This window comes from Octopus bimaculoides, chromosome Z (assembly GCF_046866305.1).
Source record: "Octopus bimaculoides isolate indiv1 chromosome Z, ASM4686630v1, whole genome shotgun sequence".
Taxonomy (NCBI): domain Eukaryota; kingdom Metazoa; phylum Mollusca; class Cephalopoda; order Octopoda; family Octopodidae; genus Octopus; species Octopus bimaculoides.
In genome coordinates, this window is record NC_142944.1 from 5,062,567 (window position 1) to 5,081,717 (window position 19,151).

The window sequence follows — 19,151 nt, forward strand, 5'->3', positions numbered from 1 at the left end:
ATTCATAAGCTGTGTAGAATTTGGAATAGAATTAGAGGAGCAAAAGAGATCAATGTAGTTATTTAATATATAAATAAAGTTCACAAACGCAAATATTACTTTATTGAATGCAGCTTTTCAAACCTAAATACTTTTGTAATCTTCATACCTGAAGTTGATAACAGGTGTCAAATTAAAATATCTAAGTTTGCAAAAAAAAAAAAAAAAAAAAAAAAAGACAAAAAAAAAAAGTACATAAATATTTACAAGTATTTTCACAAAAACAGCAAACAAGAAAAAATAAGATTAAGTAAAAAGTACCTGGAATAATTGACTGGCCTGTTATGCGATAGCCACGGTAATCTACAACAATAGTTCCAAGCATATACAGACCTTCAGGGTCAATTCCAAAATAAGCTTTTACTCCTTGAAGGTCATTTCCCTATATTAGATAAAATAAAAAGTTATAAAACTGTTAAGAACAACTCAATTATAACATCAAAAGAATTAAGATGCTTGTTATTTCTTTTCTTATAATCTTGCTATGATATGGAAATAGACAGGTGAATCAATTAACATTTTTAACTAACCATACTGTCTTTCATGTAAGCCATGTTAATTAAAATTAAAGCCACATCTCAAAGATTACTGCTAAACACTTGTCTGCTTCATTAAACTGGTTAAGAAACTACATAAATATTCACTGTTTGCTTAAAAAAAAACTAAAAAAAACAAACTAAAAGACAATTCTGCATCAGTAAGGTAATTTAATTTGGCAGTTTCAAATGCTAGGAACTACACATAATTAAATAGTATTATAGACGTTTTAAAATGTACAACAGGGTACTTTAAATAAACCACTATCATAATACACAACACACACACACATCTTTTTAAAGTTATTTCTATAAATTTTTGATAGAATTTAGAGCCAGCACAGAAAGTTACAATGTTTCATATATAAACAATGCAATCAAAGATAGAAAAACAGGTAATAGGTGTATATACACATTTCAGTTCTTGCTCTTTTTTCAGTACCAAATCCAACCCATTTTTGATTACATTGTTTACATTGACATATTTGTATACAAAACGTCATAACTTTCAGTGCTGGCTCTAATTTCTGTAGAAAATCTGTAGGGATAACTTTAAAAAGTAACTGATTGACACTGCTAATAAAAGTGTTTAATATACTTGATAGAGTATTATGACTGCATAACAAAATACAGTGTCCCTACTAGCAAATATATATATATATATTAACTATGCAGCCATGTATGTATGTATACATACATACATACATACATACATACAATGATACATACATACATACATACATACACACATACATACATACATACACACATACATACATACATACATACATGGTTGTACAGTTAAGATGCTATACTACTGGCTATATGAGCAGGAGTTCAAAACTAGCTATAGACATTGATTTGTACCCTTAGGCAAGACAACAACTCTAGTTCCACAGCCTACCTGGCCTACAAAAAGTGCTACCAATTCATCACTATTGAGTAGTTAATAGAAGGAAGGTCATCCAACAGTAAAAATTAATTACTTCAATAACATAGAAATAGCCATATTTTCCAAAACTATCAAGTGTAGAAGGAAACTGTGTTTAAAACAGTACAATATCTCACATACACTCACATACACAAAATGAAGAATCACCAATATTTTTTTTTTTTTACATCATGAAAATTATCTTACAGGTGCAGCGTAAGCAGCAGCATCTCCACCAAAATCTTTGTAATGATCACGGACATCAAATCCAAGAGAGAAGAAAATATTGTTCCAAATAAACATTTGCATCCTGTGAAAACACGTTAGACATTCATTTTAATGTAACTCATAAAAAATAAATAGTAAATTCTTATAGTTCAATGCAACGTTATAATGGTTAAATAAAATCTGTTGATAATACCAAGCTGAAGTAAAGCAAATATTCTGATGTAACTAAACAGAGCTACAGGTCTTGTGCAAGATATAAATGGTTTTGATATTGGTATTCATCATCATCATTTAATGTCTGGTTTTTCCTTGCTGGCATGGGTGGGATGGTTTGACCATGGGTGGCAAGCTGGAAGGCTGCATCAGACTCCAGTCTGATTTGACATGGTTTCTACAGTTGGATGCTCTCCCTAACACCAACCACTCCGAGAGTGTAATGGGTGCTTTTACATGCCACTGGCACAGGTGTCATTTGCATGACACCATATAATATATTGTGTGCGTATATATATATATATATATACATACATACACAAGCTTCTTTCAGTTTCCACTTACCAAATCCAATCATATGGCTTTCATCCAAAGTGCCATGCAATGGGAATTGAATTGAGAACCATGTGGTTAGGAAACAAACTTCTTATAATCTGCACATGAAATGACCTGAGGTTGTTTAATTTTTCAAAAAAATGTCCTAGCTGGAGAGAAAGACAGCTAGAAGACTAAGGTAATAAAAAGGAAAATATAAAGTATGTCAACAGAAAGTAAAACTGGTTTTCCTTTAAAACATTGCTACAAGTTAATAGTGATCTAACGAAAGGATGAACATAATATTACTAAAGAAAAGTAAACATTATAAAAAGTTTCAAAGAAAACAGACCTGGAAAGTTATCATGTAGTGACATCTCTAAAGACAGAGCTGTTAAGTGAAAGGAGAGGGAATATCTAACACATAACAAGAAGTGGACAAGGGAAGAACATGTATTACAGAGCAGGAAGATGTAAGTTGACACCCAAAACATACAAAGAAGTAGAGGAGTATTTTTAATACTTACTTTGCATCCTCTCCTGGATTAATGGCCATAACATTCCCATCAATCACAGCCATAGCACCTCGGGTTGCAGCTGATACAAAATCACTGTTTACCTTAAAGAGGAAATAAAATAAATAAATATGTAACAAAAGAAAAGTGTGTTAATGTAAAAATAGCCTGGTTGTTCCCAGGTTGGGGTTGTAAAATATAGCAGGTTTAAATGTGAAATCAGGTCACCAAATAGTAGGGGTCATTGAATGTAATGGGTTATTTTGTTTTAAAGTTCAATTGAAGTCATGATATTGAAATATCTTTACAGAAATAAACTGCACATTATTTCAATTCTGAATTTAATTTTCCAATAAAAATATATTTTAAAAATGGTTTCTTTTTTAATCATTCACAGTATTTACATAAATAGTTATTTTTCTCTCAACCTAAGTTCTTTTTTATAGGAGAGACAGTCAATTGTACTAAAAAGTATACTACTGCTGCTTATTTTATAAATCACCAATTCTAGAACTTAAAAATATAAGAAACAAAATCTTGTAGAAATAAAATAACCAAGCTTTCTATCTAAGCAGAGTAATTTAACAATGTTACAAACCTTAAATATAGCTCTTTCACGAATAAGTCTGTCAGGTAAAGTCTTTCTTGATAATTCTCTGGTTGTCTGAATCTCTTCATTCCAATCACGAGTCTGGCCAGGTATATGTTCTTCATATCCCAACCGTGTTGAAAATGCTAATAGATAAAATGATATATAAGTACATCCATTTTGTCATCAGTTTCCAGTTAAGTTTTAACCATTATCAATGAGACTTACTACAATTTTTACTCTACAATTTGAGTTTAAATAGCAGAATATAATTTCAACACAAACTGATTGAGATTTAAAACATCTGGAGAGGACTTGGCTCTGAGGACGCTAACTCAGGCAAGTTTAGTAGAGAAGCAATATACATTCTATTAGAAATATGACTAAGTAAATGCTGCTCTACTGGAATTCCACCTTTTCCTCACCCATGATCACTACCTGACGTATTCCCCCTTCCACTCTTCCCACACACAATCACCCTCAATGCTCTCACATATCTACCATAGCCATCCCCACCAACAAGCCACTCCTATCACTTGCTACAATTACTTCTGCCCCAACTCCAATAATCTCCCATAACACCCTTAAAAAACATTCCCCACTGTAACCCTCCCTGCTCATCTCGCTCTCTCTCTGTCCAATCCTCTGTACTACTTATATTCACCCTCACTGTACCTTCTATATATGTCCCAAAACAACTCCATCTCTCTCTCTCACTCACTCTCGTTTGCCTTCCTATTTTCCTCTCTAACAATTTCTTTCTTTTCTTTTCCAATTGGGGTATCCAAGCATTCCCTCTATACCAAGATACCTATTTCTATCCCTCTATTGTATTTTAACTTTCAACTGGTGCAAAGCCACCTCCATCAATACTACTCTGACTCCCAGCTGAGAGTTTTCTCTCAGTCATCCTGCTGGTGTTGAGTGCTACATAAAAAGTACAAGTGCTGGCACCACGTAAAAAGCACCTAGTACACTCTGTAAAGTGGTTGGCATTAGGAAAGCACCCAGTCACAGAAACCATACCAAAACAAACAAGTGGAGCCTGGTGTTGCTCTCCAGCTTGCCAGCCCCTATCAAACCATCCTATTGAAACCAATACATACAATCATTATACAGAAAAGGGAAACATGATAGTTCCATAGGAAACTGGGAAATATGGTCATGACAGCTGATAATCAGAAATAATTCATATTAAAACTGCAGCAGCTGCACAAAGACAAATACTTAATCTCTAGGGCAGGCATGGACAACATCATCATCATTAACATCAAACTGTTTAACCCTTGCTAGCATGGAAGGCAGACAAGGAACTGGCAAGCCAGAGAACTGCAGCAGGCTCCAATTGTTTGTTTTGGCAGGGTTTCTACAACTGGATAACCTTCCACTTTACAGACTGTATTCGGTACTTTTTATATGGCACCTTTTTCAAAAAACAAGCCATTTGAGGCATGACTTCTCATCAAACAAGCAGGACTACTAAAAATACCAATGGTAATTTTTCATTAGGCACACTATTCAGGAAATCCCACTAGCTGCAGGTTGTCCTTGACTGAGTTAGAAAATAACAACTAAGAAAAGGCAACCGGTTCAATCCCTACTCTCACCATAGTAACATACATACCATTTTGATCCACTTTCAATTTTCATTATAATTACAAACCGTCAATCTTCTGTCTCTTGGTTATGTTTTAACATTTTAACTCTTTAGCATTCAGATTACTCTGTCAAATGTATTGCTTATTTATTGACATTATTTTGAATTAATCATGCATTATCTCGTAGCTTTGAGGTTTCAATGATGTCATTGTATATTTTTAGAATGACATTGCAGGGTAAGTGTGAGAGGTTGGATCTAGTCACTAACAAAAAACTGGTTGAATATTTGAGCTGGACATGGCCGGATTAAATGCTAAAGGGTTAATCTACAGTGAATTCTTAATTTCTGCCAAACAATAAGGAAAACCAGATTAGCCCAATAACTTATCTCACAATGAAATATATAAATGACTTACCATCTTCAGCTCGAATGTAATCAATGGTATGATCCATTTGGGGAGAAACCCAACTGTACACTTGATATGGTGTAGGCACTCTTTCAAACGGATGCTTTTGAGCTCGTTTCTTGAGTAAAATTGCAAAATTTCTTTTGAAAGAAGGACTAATCTGAAAACAAGAATTTTCAATATCATAAAAGATTATCAACTGATTCACAAATGTTGAAACACCATAACCCTTTTCTTACCATATTCCTCTTATTATACACTACCTTAGTTTCAGTTAATTTTGAAAAATAACGAAGAATTTATTAAAATAACTGTCATTATTAAGCTAACTTTTAAAGTATAAATAAGCATGAAATTTTAATGAAAGGTTTTAATTTAGATCACTTTAAAATAAGAAGTTTATATCACAGAACCAGAAGGGATTGGTCTCAAGTGGATTGGTATCAAAAGGGTTAAGTCTCACTCCCCCACTCTGATATAAATATCACCCATTCATTGATGTACATTTTTCCATGCTTTGTTAGGGTGGACAAATGTTATTTGAGGAATTTTCCTACATCCAGATGCCTTTCTTCAATGCTAACCTTTACCAAATTTTCAAATAAAGAATCATTTATTCCTCATGGATTCAATGGAACGAGGTACCTGGATGATTTATTGATAAGAGAAGCTAACAACACTGCTGCCAATAACACTCTCATACAAGCAATTGCAGATATTTGTTTCACAGACAAGTGCAACACATACACTTGTAAAAATTAACACTTCCTTCTCCAAGCCTAGATTTGAAACCACAATCAACAGGTGTCCTGTCAAAAAGTGATTGATCATCTCTCTTTGACCTATGATCTCAGCCATGTCAGGGAAGTTCAAATGGACAGGAGCTGACCTATTTAGGTACAAACTCTGCTGCAATATGTCTGCCCTTCTAGCTGCCACGATTATTATAAATATGGTGGTTAACAGACAGACAGATGAAGAGAAAGGCCTAGTAGGCTAACGAGAAAGGTCTACGACAGCCTTTCGCAGAGACCCAGAGCAATGTTCAAAGTTCCACGGTAGACTACTGTCTCAGATGAGCTACATACATGCGCACGCACACGCACACACACACAAACATATATTCATTTCTGACATATCATTTCCACAGATGTACCCTGTTTCTATTTCTAGCAACTCGTAGCAGTTGTCAACATTTTGCATGTAGTGAAGAATTATGTGTACCAACGACAAATCGAATAAATTATTTTTAACTATGAATCGATTCACTCATTTGTTTACTTCAAAAGCATACACATTCCTTTTGCATCTATTCACCATGATACACATTTAACCATTACACACTCGTATATAAATATATATTTTGTAAATAAGTTTTCACTATACATATTGACAATAAAAAATAGTCTAACATTGGAGCATATAAAACCTATGACAGAAAAAAATGCCTATTTTTTCCATCACAGATTAATATGCCTCAATGTCAGATGATTTTTTTAAAGTCAATATGTATAACGAAAACTTATTTTCTTGTACCTTTCATCATCTGACACAAGAAACACCTCTGCCAATGCCTTATTTCCTCTCAAAAGATCTTTGTCTTGTGAGTTTCTTGGTGACTCTGCCAGTGTTGTTACCATATAAAAAGCACTCAGTCCACTCTGCAGGGTGGTTGGTGTTAGGAAGAGCATCCAGCTGTAAAAACCCTGCCAAAACAGACAGTGAAGCTTGGTGCAGTCTTCTGACTAGGCAGCCCCTGTCAAACCATCCAACCCATTCCAACATGGAAAATGATAATGATGCTGAAAATTCTCTCTCATCATTTCTTGACTTACACAGAATAAATATATATATACATACACATATATTCATACTCACACACATTACATTAATCCCCCTCCCCCCATATTGAACCATCAGATTATTTCCCTTTGTGCACTACACCTGCCTCCCTACCTCCCCCCCCCCACTACTGTAGCCTACCCAATAACATGTCATTTCTCTCTTGCACCACCCTCCACCTCCATCAACTATATCTTCACTGCAGTAGCTGTCCTTGAGTAGCTGCTGCTCCCCCCTCCCCCACTTCCCTGCACAACGGACACATCCCACCCCACTCCTTATCCACACTTCAACCCTACCCAAATATTGCTTACCTTCCATTTTACCATCTCTTGCTCCACCCCTACACTCTTTATAAATCCCAACTGACCCACCCCACACTCCTAGTTCCTCTGTCTCCATCACTACTATTCACACCTTATCATCTTGAGGAGTCCACCTGAACAAACCATCACTATTTGCAGCTCTTGCAGAACACTCTCACCCATTCTTCTAAATGTGAGTAACCACGTAGCCTCTCCACAACAAGAACCTGTTCCCCACCCACTTCAAACCCTAACCCTACCCTCAATTCCTAGCATAAAGCTGCTCTCCCATCCTACCTCAGGTTCCATGGTCTTGTGACCTGCATGGCAACATCACTAATCCTTTCTAATATAGGCACAGGGCCTGAAATTGTGTGTGTGTGGGGGGTAGTAGTCGATTACATCGACCTGTGTTTCACTGGTACTTAATTTACCGACCCTGAAAGGATGAAAGGTAAAGTCAACCTCAGTGGAATTTGAACTCAGAACATAGCAACAGACAAAATAACGCTGAGCATTTCTCCTGACGTACTAATGATTCTGCCATCTTGCTGCCTTTTGGCAACATCACTAATGCTAGCAGAACAATAAAAGCACCCAGAACATGCAGTAAATTGGTCGGTTGGCATTAGGAAGGGCATCCAAGCCATAGAAATCATGCTAAAGCAGAGACTGGACTTATCTGCTCCTGTCAAACCATCCAATCCATGCCAGCACGGAACAGGAACATTAAATGATGATGACACCATGGTGGTCTTCTTTCAGTTTGTGTCAACTAAATTCCCTCACAAGGCTTTTGTCTGCCCCAGGCCATTGTGGAAGACATTTTCCCAAGATACCATGCAGTGAGAGTGAACCTGGAATCAAATGGTCAAGAAGCCAGTTTATTAACCACACACCTGTAGTGAATTCAGTACAGAAAGCATGTGAATGTGTATGTCATCATCATCATCGTTTAACGTCCGCTTTCCATGCTAGCATGGATTGGACGATTTGACTGAGGACTGGTGAAACCAGATGGCTACACCAGGCTCCAATCTGATTTGGCAGAGTTTCTACAGCTGGATGCCCTTCCTAATGCCAACCACTCCGAGAGTGTAGTGGGTGCTTTTACGTGCCACCTGCACAGGAGCCAGTCCAGCGGCACTAGCAATGATGTCGCTCAAATGTCTTTACACATGCCACCGGCACAAATGCCAGGTGCCATTACGATTTTGCTTTCACTTGCTCCAACAGGTCTTCGCAAGTCGATACAAGTAAATCTACAAGATGAAATAATTTGGGGCTGTATTATATTCTAGGGATATAAAAACATATGTATATTAGTGAAGAAGGGGAAGTTAATTTTGATCTTTCATAGAATATAAATAATTTTAAAATATATTTTGAAATTTGAAATGTTAACATATTTGAAGTTACAAAAGACAAACAACAACAATAACAAATCTCTTTCTAAACAAATGTGATATTTACTTGATTCAGGAGTTCAATAAGAGAATGTGATAAGTGCTTTTGAGCGGCAACTTTAGGATTGAATTCATCTTCTGTACATCTGGAAGGAAAATAAGAGTCAAACATGAAATAAATATCAATTTCAAATTTTGGCACAAGGCCAGCAATTTTGGGGGATGGAGACAGTCAATTACGTCGACCTCAGTACTCAACTGGTACTTATTTTATCAACCCCCAAAAAGATGAAAGGCACAGCTGACCTCAGCAGAATTTGAACCCAGAACATAAAGAAGGACAAGACGCAGCTAAGCATTTTGTCCAGCGTGCTAATGATTCTGCCAGCTTGTCACCTTAAATAGGAAATAAACATTAACTAATAAAAGCATTTAATAGATACATTTCATATTTGATACTTAGTATTACTCTTTTACTTGTTTCAGTCATTTGACTGCGGCCATGCTGGAGCACCGCCTTTAGTCGAACAAATCGACCCCAGGACTTATTCTTTGTAAGCCTAGTACTTATTCTATTGGTCTCTTTTTGCCGAACTGCTAATTTACGGGGACGTAAACACACCAGCATCGGTTGTCAAGCGATGTTGGGGGGACAAACACACACACATACATACATATATATACATATATACGACAGGCTTCTTTCAGTTTCCATCTACCAAATCCACTCACAAGGCTTTGGTCAGCCTGAGGCTATAATAGAAGATACTTGCCCAAGGTGCCACACAGTGGGACTGAACATGGAACCATGTGGTTGGTAAGCAAGCTACTTACCACACAGCCACTCCTGCGCCTATATGTATTGTTCTATGTTGGTTAATAAATAGGAAAACTTATTAAACAAACTTAGAATTACATTGAAATCCAATTTATATTAGTACTCTGAACTTGTTTTGAAGAAATAAGACTCTGCATTATATAAGACTTTGCTCTCCTAGACTTATTTTAGCAATACACACAAGGCAGTGAGGCAGCTTTATGTGATTGTTCAGCCTACAAGAAATAGAACCAAATCTCCCTTAAATTTCTTACTACTGCTTAAAAAAAAATGCCATGGTTGGAATATCTTCTAATTATAAATCTACCAAGTCAAAGCTATCTCGGAACTAAATGACCACACCTACAGGTCAGCAAAGCTTTTCAAATATGAGAGGTGGCAAAATGGCAGAATCATTAGAGTGTTCAAATGCTTTCCTGTATTTGTGCTGATTCTGTGTTCAAAACCCGAAAGGTTAATTTTACTTTTCATCTTTAAGGGTCGAAAAAAGAAAAATGTCCCAGTCTAGGAGAGTGGATTGGTGTAGAACTGTTAGATGATCGGGTAAAATATCTTGCAGTATCTGTTCTGATTCTTTGTATTTTGATAGCAATGACATTGTATTGCCCCAAATAGTTGGGGCCTTTTCCTTGGATACCACATAGGTAGTTTGGAGAAGAAACTTACGTAGGCAGCTGCCAACCTTCATGAAAAATCTTGCCCAGATCTGCACATGTATGGCCAACCTTGGCTAACAGAAAGCCTAGTTGGATCATCAATTAAAAAAAAAGGCAAGGGAAGCGATAGCAGTGAAGACATAAATATTTTATAGTGACTTAAGGGATTAACTTTATGCAGATTTCTTCATATCAATGAGAGATTAGCTCAACAGAACAAGGTAACATTTATTAGATCCAGCACTTCAGTAATCAGTTGCAGGACCTAATAAATAAGAAAACTGTTTCTCTCTCTCTTTTTTTTTTTTTTTTTTTTTTTTGTGATAAATCACAGACAGGGAGGAAACATAAAAATTTGCATATTGAACTATTGGTTTTGGTTATTGATTACGTTTCCTCCCTGAAAATTGAAAACAGAGAAAACGTCTCCATTTTATTGTAGACAACAGAAACATTACTCTTTCTGATGTCCATAGAAGTGAAAATGAAGTTGAAGAGGAGGAATTACATAAACAAATATAACAATTAACAGTATTTGCAATTAAACTGGGTTATTGGGAGTTATGTCTTTGCTAGGAGCATGACATAATGCTGTTGACTAGAAATAACCTGTTGACCCTTCAAGCAGTATACTAATATTTCATCAACTTTGTGAGTTATATTTTCTAGTCAGTCAAACAATAAGATCTTTTGAGTGTTGGTTGCTATGTGGACAAGTTAAGGGGTTCCAAACCATTGAAGGAGCCTCAACATGGTTACTAGCTCAGCTAAAAAGAGCAGCAAAATCTCTCTCAAGTTAACACCACCACTGTTTATAAAAGAGGCAAGACTCATTAGATAATGTAGTCAAAGATATCAACACAGGGCTGCACTTGGGCTAAGTAATTGTTGCGTGCATCACACAGGAACTATAACAGTCTGTCTTTCCCAGAGAAGAAACAGTATTTAAAATCCAAAACTTAGATGTATAAGCACTTCAGAAAATAAACTAATTTATAAACTTTGATAAACCACAATTCCTGAAAGTTGTCTGGAGAGATGTATTGGTGATGGAAGAAAAACAGCTAAAATTTGTCAGGGAGAAACAGAAGACCACTCACTGGTTTAAATAGAAACCTCGTGTAGAAGCTGTGACATGAAACCTTTTATCTTCCAGTGTGACTATATATAAGTAGAGGAGATCACCTGGAAAATTAAGAGAATAATCACCTTTAATTATCTCATGACACAATTATACTAAAACAGAAACATTAACTGTTTCAGAGTTTAACAGATTTTTTAATTCATTCAAAAGAATTTTAATGAGTTGCTAGAATCTAACGAGCTTTTAAATCTATAAATTAAATAATACTTTTCTGCAGGAATCAATTGATTAGGTAAACACTAATTAAAAAGACAGAAGAATGGGCCAACTCATTATATTTAAGAGAAGTGTGATCCATAATTACAACCGTACATATACTCTTAAACATGAGCAGAAATAATGAAGGCTAGCTTTAAGATAAAAGACAAAATATTTTCCTGTTACCACCCTGTAGATTAATATTTTAAATTAAATTACATTGTATTAAAATTGTATTTTAAAAAAAATTATATATTATACTCTCAAGCAAAAAAAAGTATTTTTCTATAGCCAATAACTCTTTAGCATTTAAACTGGCCATTTCCAGCCCAAATATTCTACCTATTTTATGTTTAAACTAGCCAGATCCAGCCTCTTATACCTATTCTATGAAGTCATTCAAAAAAAATATTACTAAATCATCCAAATTTTAAAGTTGTGAGATAATGAATGATTAATTGGAAACAATGTGAATAAATAAGCATTACATTTGACAGAGTAATCAGAATGCTACAGGGTTAAACTGACCCTGCTTGATAGGACTGAAGTAAAATAGGCTCCACTCTTACATCAGTTGGAATGGCTTGCATTATGGAGAACATCCTACAGTAATGCCTCTTCCCCATGCTAACATGGGAAAATTGTTTTGTTGGCACTCCGTCACTTATGACATCGAGGGTTCCAGTTGATTCGATCAATGGAACAGCCTGCTCGTGAAATTAACGTGCAAGTGGCTGAGCACTCCACAGACACATGTACCCTTAACATAGTTCTTGGGGATATTCAGCGTGACACAGAGTGTGACAATGCTGGCCCTTTGAATTACAGGCACAACAGAAACAGGAAGAAAGAGTGAGAGATAGTTGTGGTGAAAGAGTACAGCAGGGTTCGCCACCATCCCCTGCCGGAGCCTCATGGAGCTTTTAGGTGTTTTTCGCTCCATAAACACTCACAACGCCCGGTCTGGGAATCGAAACCGCGATCCTATGACCGCGAGTCCACTGCCCTAACCACTGGGCGATTGCGCCTCCACATTACATGGGAAAATAAATCATATAATAAAGAAAGAATCCTAAACAGGTCAATTATAAATTAATTGGGATAAGATACATTCCGTTAGCTATATTTTTATTTTATATTTAACTTGTACAAGAGCGTGTGTGTGTGTTTGTGTACTTGTGAAAATAACTAATACAGTATTGTCTAGTTTACCATGCATTCTTCGGTTACCAGGAGGTGGATTCCAGCCACTGTATGTCATCACTTTTAAGCACTGTGGGCCCTGAAATATTAAGAATGATAACAACAATAAATCGAAATGCATAAGGAGAAAAAAAGAAAAAGGTGAAAATATATTTTTTTTCTAAAAATTAAAGTATGTATTAACCCTTTATCATTTAACTCAGCCATATTGAATTCACATATTCTACCTGTTTTATGTTCAAATTAACCAGATCCTGCCTCTCACACCTATTCTACAATGTCATTTTGAAAATAAACAATCACATCATCAGAATCTCAAAGCTATGAGATAATGTATGATTAATTAAAAATAATGTGAATAAATAAGCATTACATTAGATAGAGTAATATGAATGCTAAAGGGATAAAGTCTAAATTTAATTCAAAGGATCTGATAAACCTGATCAACACATGGACAACTGCCATTGTTGTATTATAATCCCAGAATAGTGAAATGGACAAAGAATAGAGGCATTAGATGCAATAGAAACCCTAACTATGCACAGAACATTTGATCAAAAAAGTAAATGTCAATTATGTGTACATGAAACAGAAGATTGGTTGGGGTGGGGGAGAGGATTTATTAGCATTTCTGATCGCGTGAATGAAGAACAAAGGCCAGCAAACCACTACCTTGAAAAGAGTGAAGAAGAACTAATTAAAAATGTTGCAATAGAAGTAGGACTAACATGGGTAGAACGTAAAGAGAAGAAAATATACCAAAGCAGGATAATTTGTGAAGGAAGAACTAGAAGAAATTCAGTTCCAAGAACAGTTCCACAGAGACATCAAGAATGTGAAAAACCATGACTTATCATGGGAGTAGTTCCAGATTGGAGATTTAAAGAGAGAAACTGAGAACTTATTAGTGGCCGATCAAGATCAAAGCCTAAACACAAGGTCAGATAGCAATGGTATTTATTCCACTGCTTAAACAAACAAATACCACCGATGTAATTAAGGAACAAGGAAATACTGAGTATAGTAGCAGGCTGTAAAATGTTAGCTCAGGAAGAACACAAGAGACACCATGGTAATGTTTGTTTCAATTTACACTGGTCAGTTTGTAAAAAATATGAATATAAAACTACAGATAGCTTTAAATGAATCTGATAAACCGAAATTTCTATGAAGTTTTGACATTGACAGACATAACAATTGAACACTACAAAGCAGATATCATTGTACTTGACATAAAAAATGCCTTATAATCATCATCATCATTTAACATCCATAATTTTCCAGAATTGCATAGAAGAGTTAAATGATGATGACTATAAATGTGTGGGTTAGACGGAATTTGTTAAGGCAGATTTTCTACAGCTGATGCCCTCCTGTCACCAACCCTCAGCTGTTTCCAAGCAAAGAAGTATTTTTTCTATGGCAAGACTTGTTTTTCCATTTAAAAAAAAAAAATGGAAAGAATCACAATGCTTGTATGATGGTGATGCTTGTTTACAACCATCACATGATGTCGAGACAAAGGGTGCACACAAACACACCAGGCTTCTTTCAAATCCACTAATGTAACTTTGGTCAGCCTGGGGCTATAAGACAAGATACTTGCCCAAGGTGCTGTGCATTGAAACTAAACCTGAAGGAAGATCTTGAAATCTGTTAATTCAAAAGTAGAGAGATTAGGAATATAGTAGGAAGCCCAGCGGCAAAAGTGAAAGTTATACAACTAGGTTCAATCTCCCCAAAAAACTATCATCCCATGAGACACTTGACTATCAAGACAACTAAGTGAGGGTCCAAAAATCTGCCCTACTTGAAACAACTCATATTCTTAGAAAGATGTTTTGCCTAATGATTTTTGTTAAGGTTTGCGAGTTTAGCATAAAGACCAAAAAACAACAACAAAAACCATTATCTTATAGCCATATATTGCAATAAAATATAATAATAATAATAGTTTATTAGTCACAGTGATTTAAAGAGATACAATAAAATAAATTTAACAGGGGGCTTACAAAGATGCATGGGCTGGGACAAAAAGTTACTGAATGATGAGTGAGAACAAATTTAAAAATTAATAAAACATTTACATAGAAATAAAAAGCAAAATTTTAAAAAACAATATGAAAAAGGGCTTTCCTTGCCACACAAATGAGAAACTACCATCTAGATCAGGTTTGATGATCTCTGGTCCTTATCCATTTGTCATTGATTATTCTGCTGTTTTATGCATCCAAAGATAACCAATTCACATCTTCAGGATATACATGCTTTATATCATTGTAATATCCCTGTACAGTTTTTACCAACATCCTTTGTATATCTCCCAGTGGTGCCTCAGCCATTTTCACACCAGGCTTATATCCTTTCCATTACAAATATGTGATTCTGTCCATTAGAGGTTGATCTGATCTTCAAAGGACGGTAACTCTCAGTTCCTCATTTTCTTTGACACCTCCTATGAACAGAACAGAATTTCCAGGGAACAAAGAAAATGTGAACAACTACACAAGTCCAGAGCCAACTCTTTGCCTTCAGCCCCAACAGACCACCAGTGATTGACCTTTCGCAGAGCCTTCCAAGCACGCATTGGACTGATTGACCACAGCCAAACACACTGTGCCCAGTCTTCTCCCATGTGATGTCCTTGATTATCAACAACAACAAATAAACTAATATACTCTCTACTCTTTTACTTGTTTCAGACATTTGACTGCGGCCATGCTGGAGCACCGCCTTTAGTCGAGCAAATCGACCCCAGGACTTATTCTTTGTAAGCCTAGGGGGAAATGAGAAGAAAGTAAAATATGACATTAAAAACATATCTTACCTTTTGTTCTTTAATTGAAGGATGCAAGTAAAGTAAAGGTGGTTCTTTAGAATTTGGTAAAATAAATTCAGGTGGGGAACAATCTGTAGACTCCAATCTAGAACGGTTTTTACGATCTGTAGAATATTTCAAAAGTGTCATTAGTGTATTTATATAATAACAGAAGTAACAATTTCTTACATTGGTAAAAAGCAACAAATCTGCAGACTCTGCAATCATATAATCTCTAATACCGGAAAGGAGAGGATTACAGACATCAATCCTAGAATGGGAGTCGAGACAAGTAATAGACAATGACACTGAAAGTAGTGATATTTGTGAATGTGAAGTTAATGTCTATAATAATAATAATCCTGTCTACTATAGGCACAAGGCCCAAAATCTGGAGGCGGGGATAGTTAATTACATCAACCCCATTATTTGACTGGTACTTAATTTTATTGACCCCGAAAGGTAGAATTTGAATTTGGAATGTAAAGCTGGAAGAAATGCGACTAAGCATTTTGTCTGGTGACTGTGAACACACTACCATTACAACAATAATAATAATAATGGTTTCAAATTTTGCCACAAGGGCAGCAATTTTGGGGGAGGGGATACATCAATTACATCGACCCAAATGTTCAACTGGTATTTATTTTATCAATTCCAAGAGGATGAAGGGCAAAGTCAACCTCAGCAGAATTCGAACTCAGGACGGAGCAACAAGCAAAAATCCTGCTAAGCATTTCATCCAGTGTGCTGATTATTCTGCCAGCTCCCCACCGACAACAACAACAATCTTTTCTACTATAGGCACAAGGCAAGGTCTGAAATTTGGCAGGGAGGAGTATAGTCAATTACACTGACCCCAGTGGTGCCTTCTTTTACCAACCCCAAAAGAATAAAAAGCAAAGTTGACCTTAAGAATTGTTTATCTTGATATGAGATCACCTTGTGCTCATATGGTTGTGATGCATGTGCCTGGTGTACCCTTATCAGACAGGTAGTCATGATGATCATACTGGGCTTTGTATATTTTACCGAGTGCTCTCTCCCTCAATAATAATAATGATGATGATGATAATGATTTCAAATTTTGGTACAAGGCCAGCAATTTCGGGGAGGGTTAAGTCGATTATGTCGACCCCAGTATTCAACTGGTACTTATTTTATTGAACCCAAAGGGATGAAAGATAAAGTCGACCTCAGCAGAATTTGAACTAAGAATGTAACGACGGATGAAATGCCGCTAAATGTTTTACCCAGCGTGCTAACAATTCTGCTAGCTCACAGCCTTTTTTTTTCTCCCTAAATTTTGGCAGAAACCCAGCGTACTAACAATTCTGCCAGCTCACAACCTAATAATTATAAGGAAAGAAAAAAGAATGAGAAAAAACTGGAACATTATATTAATAACTAACTTACTTCTCCTCCTTATAGAAGAGTAATATCAGAGGCCATTTACTTCCAGTAATACTGACGTTTATTCTAACACTAATGATAATATTGATAAAAGTCGTGCATTTTATAGAATTTGTTTTTGTTTAATATCAACTTACCATGTGTATCTGAAAATACAGCATTGAGACAAGTCAAAGAATTACAATCAATTCCAATATAGGCATCATTTTGGTCAACCGATTTCAATAAATCCCTTACATGTCGTACATGAATTCGGGCTTCCCGGACAGTGTAAGGCTCTACAAGGAAACAGAAATTCATAAATAAAAGAGAATTCCATAAACAACATTTCTAAATTGAAACATCAGAGAAACAGATTCCAAAAATGCTGTCAGGTTTTCATAATAGACAAATAAATGAAAAGAAATCAAATAATGAAAGGAGGTGTTATATCCGATGTCTAGCATAAAACAGCCAACAAGAAAAGAGATGCTTAAAAAAATGTCCCAAAAAGAGGTTTTCACCCTACTGTTACCATATTTATGCTGAAATACACTGCTTTTGTTTCAATTAATTTTGAAAATAATTAAGAATTTAACAACTTTGTTGTTATTAAAATGTTTGAAATGTGGATCACTTTTAAACCAGAAGTTTGTGTAAAAGAACCAGATGGAAGTTTAAGGCAGGTTGGTATCAGAGGGGTTAAACTAACACCAGTCATGAAAGTAGCAGAGAAAGTTACAACAATAATCAAAAATGGGACTAGATTATATGAGATGTAGTTTCAAGCTAGTACATGTAGCTAACAATACCCTCTTCTTACTGAGGCTAATGAACAAACTTAGGTTAGCATCAAGCTCTTTGAGGAATTAAAATATGCGAGTAGATACTCATAAGGTCTCATTCTTGTTTTTATGTTTTATTATGGTTCCCCAAACTATAACAAAAAAGTTTAAGATTAGCTGTCGTCAGAAATTCCAGTTTCACAATGACCTATCTTTAAGACAAATCAATGAAAGTGTTAGAGCAAGGTTCCTAACAAGAATGTTGGGTCTAGAATTCAAGAGACCAAAAAAATCAATATAGAAAGACCGAAGCCTCAGCATTAAAAAAAAAAAAATCAAACACTTCTATTGACAAGGAAATGGACAAGTTTGATATGCAAAAAGGAGCTAAGAACTCTATATTGTATACTCAATGCAAGAATAACATTAAATGATGGCGATGAGCAACAGGTTGTCAGATGAACTGACAGAGAATAAGGATTGCAAATGTAAATGATTCACAAAAGAAGCTAATAGCAAGAGCACCCCAAAAATGAAGTGACTCAACTATCTGGTAACTATTAGCAGTGAAGGTAGGTGCTGCAAAAACATAGTAACCATACTAAGGAAAGGGTGGGAAGCTTAGAAAGTTATTGATGGCAATGAGCTTCTTTTCCCAGTGAATGAAGGGCAGATTGTACGACACTTGGGTTTGAAGTGCAATAATGCATTATGGCAAAACACTAACACTGAATTTGGAAATTTATGAAAGCTAGAAAGAAATGAGGGTAGCATGCTGCACTGGATATAAACAACATATACAACAGTTTATATACACAACATATAGATAACAGTATATATAAACAGACTTCACTTCACATGCAGAGAGGAAAACAGATCAGCAGAGATATTTACAATAGTGTACAAGAGAGAAGACTACAATGGTTTGTACATAAAGAAAGGTAACATGTGTGAAAAGAAATGTCAAATAATGGAAGTAGAAGTAGAAGGAGGAGAAGAAGGAGAAGAAGGAGGAGGAGGAGGGGGAGTAGAAAAAGGACAGATGTCAAGATGTTGAACCTCACAAAAGAAATGGCAAAGGACCACAACAAATGGAAAAACCACTGTTGAAGTTGAATCATCTAACCCATGCCAGTAAGGGAAAGCAGACATCAAAACGGTAGCAATATGTTCATCAGCATAATCAATAAAA

At 35.7% G+C, this 19,151-nt stretch overlaps 1 protein-coding gene across 1 annotated transcript in view; it reads right to left on the reverse strand.

The window, feature by feature from the left end:
• The window catches only part of LOC106870455 (clustered mitochondria protein homolog), a 68,415-nt gene that overhangs the window by 38,458 nt on the left and 10,806 nt on the right, over positions 1-19,151 (reverse strand). Inside the window, exons 4-13 of the mRNA XM_089365436.1 lie at positions 17,333-17,473; positions 15,792-15,907; positions 12,974-13,043; positions 11,520-11,604; positions 8,993-9,071; positions 5,382-5,532; positions 3,376-3,512; positions 2,790-2,881; positions 1,714-1,816; positions 301-421 (exon numbers count right to left, since the gene is read on the reverse strand). Of these exons, the coding sequence (XP_089221562.1) occupies positions 301-421; positions 1,714-1,816; positions 2,790-2,881; positions 3,376-3,512; positions 5,382-5,532; positions 8,993-9,071; positions 11,520-11,604; positions 12,974-13,043; positions 15,792-15,907; positions 17,333-17,473 (1,095 nt within the window). The remainder of the gene's footprint in view (positions 1-300; positions 422-1,713; positions 1,817-2,789; positions 2,882-3,375; positions 3,513-5,381; positions 5,533-8,992; positions 9,072-11,519; positions 11,605-12,973; positions 13,044-15,791; positions 15,908-17,332; positions 17,474-19,151) is intronic.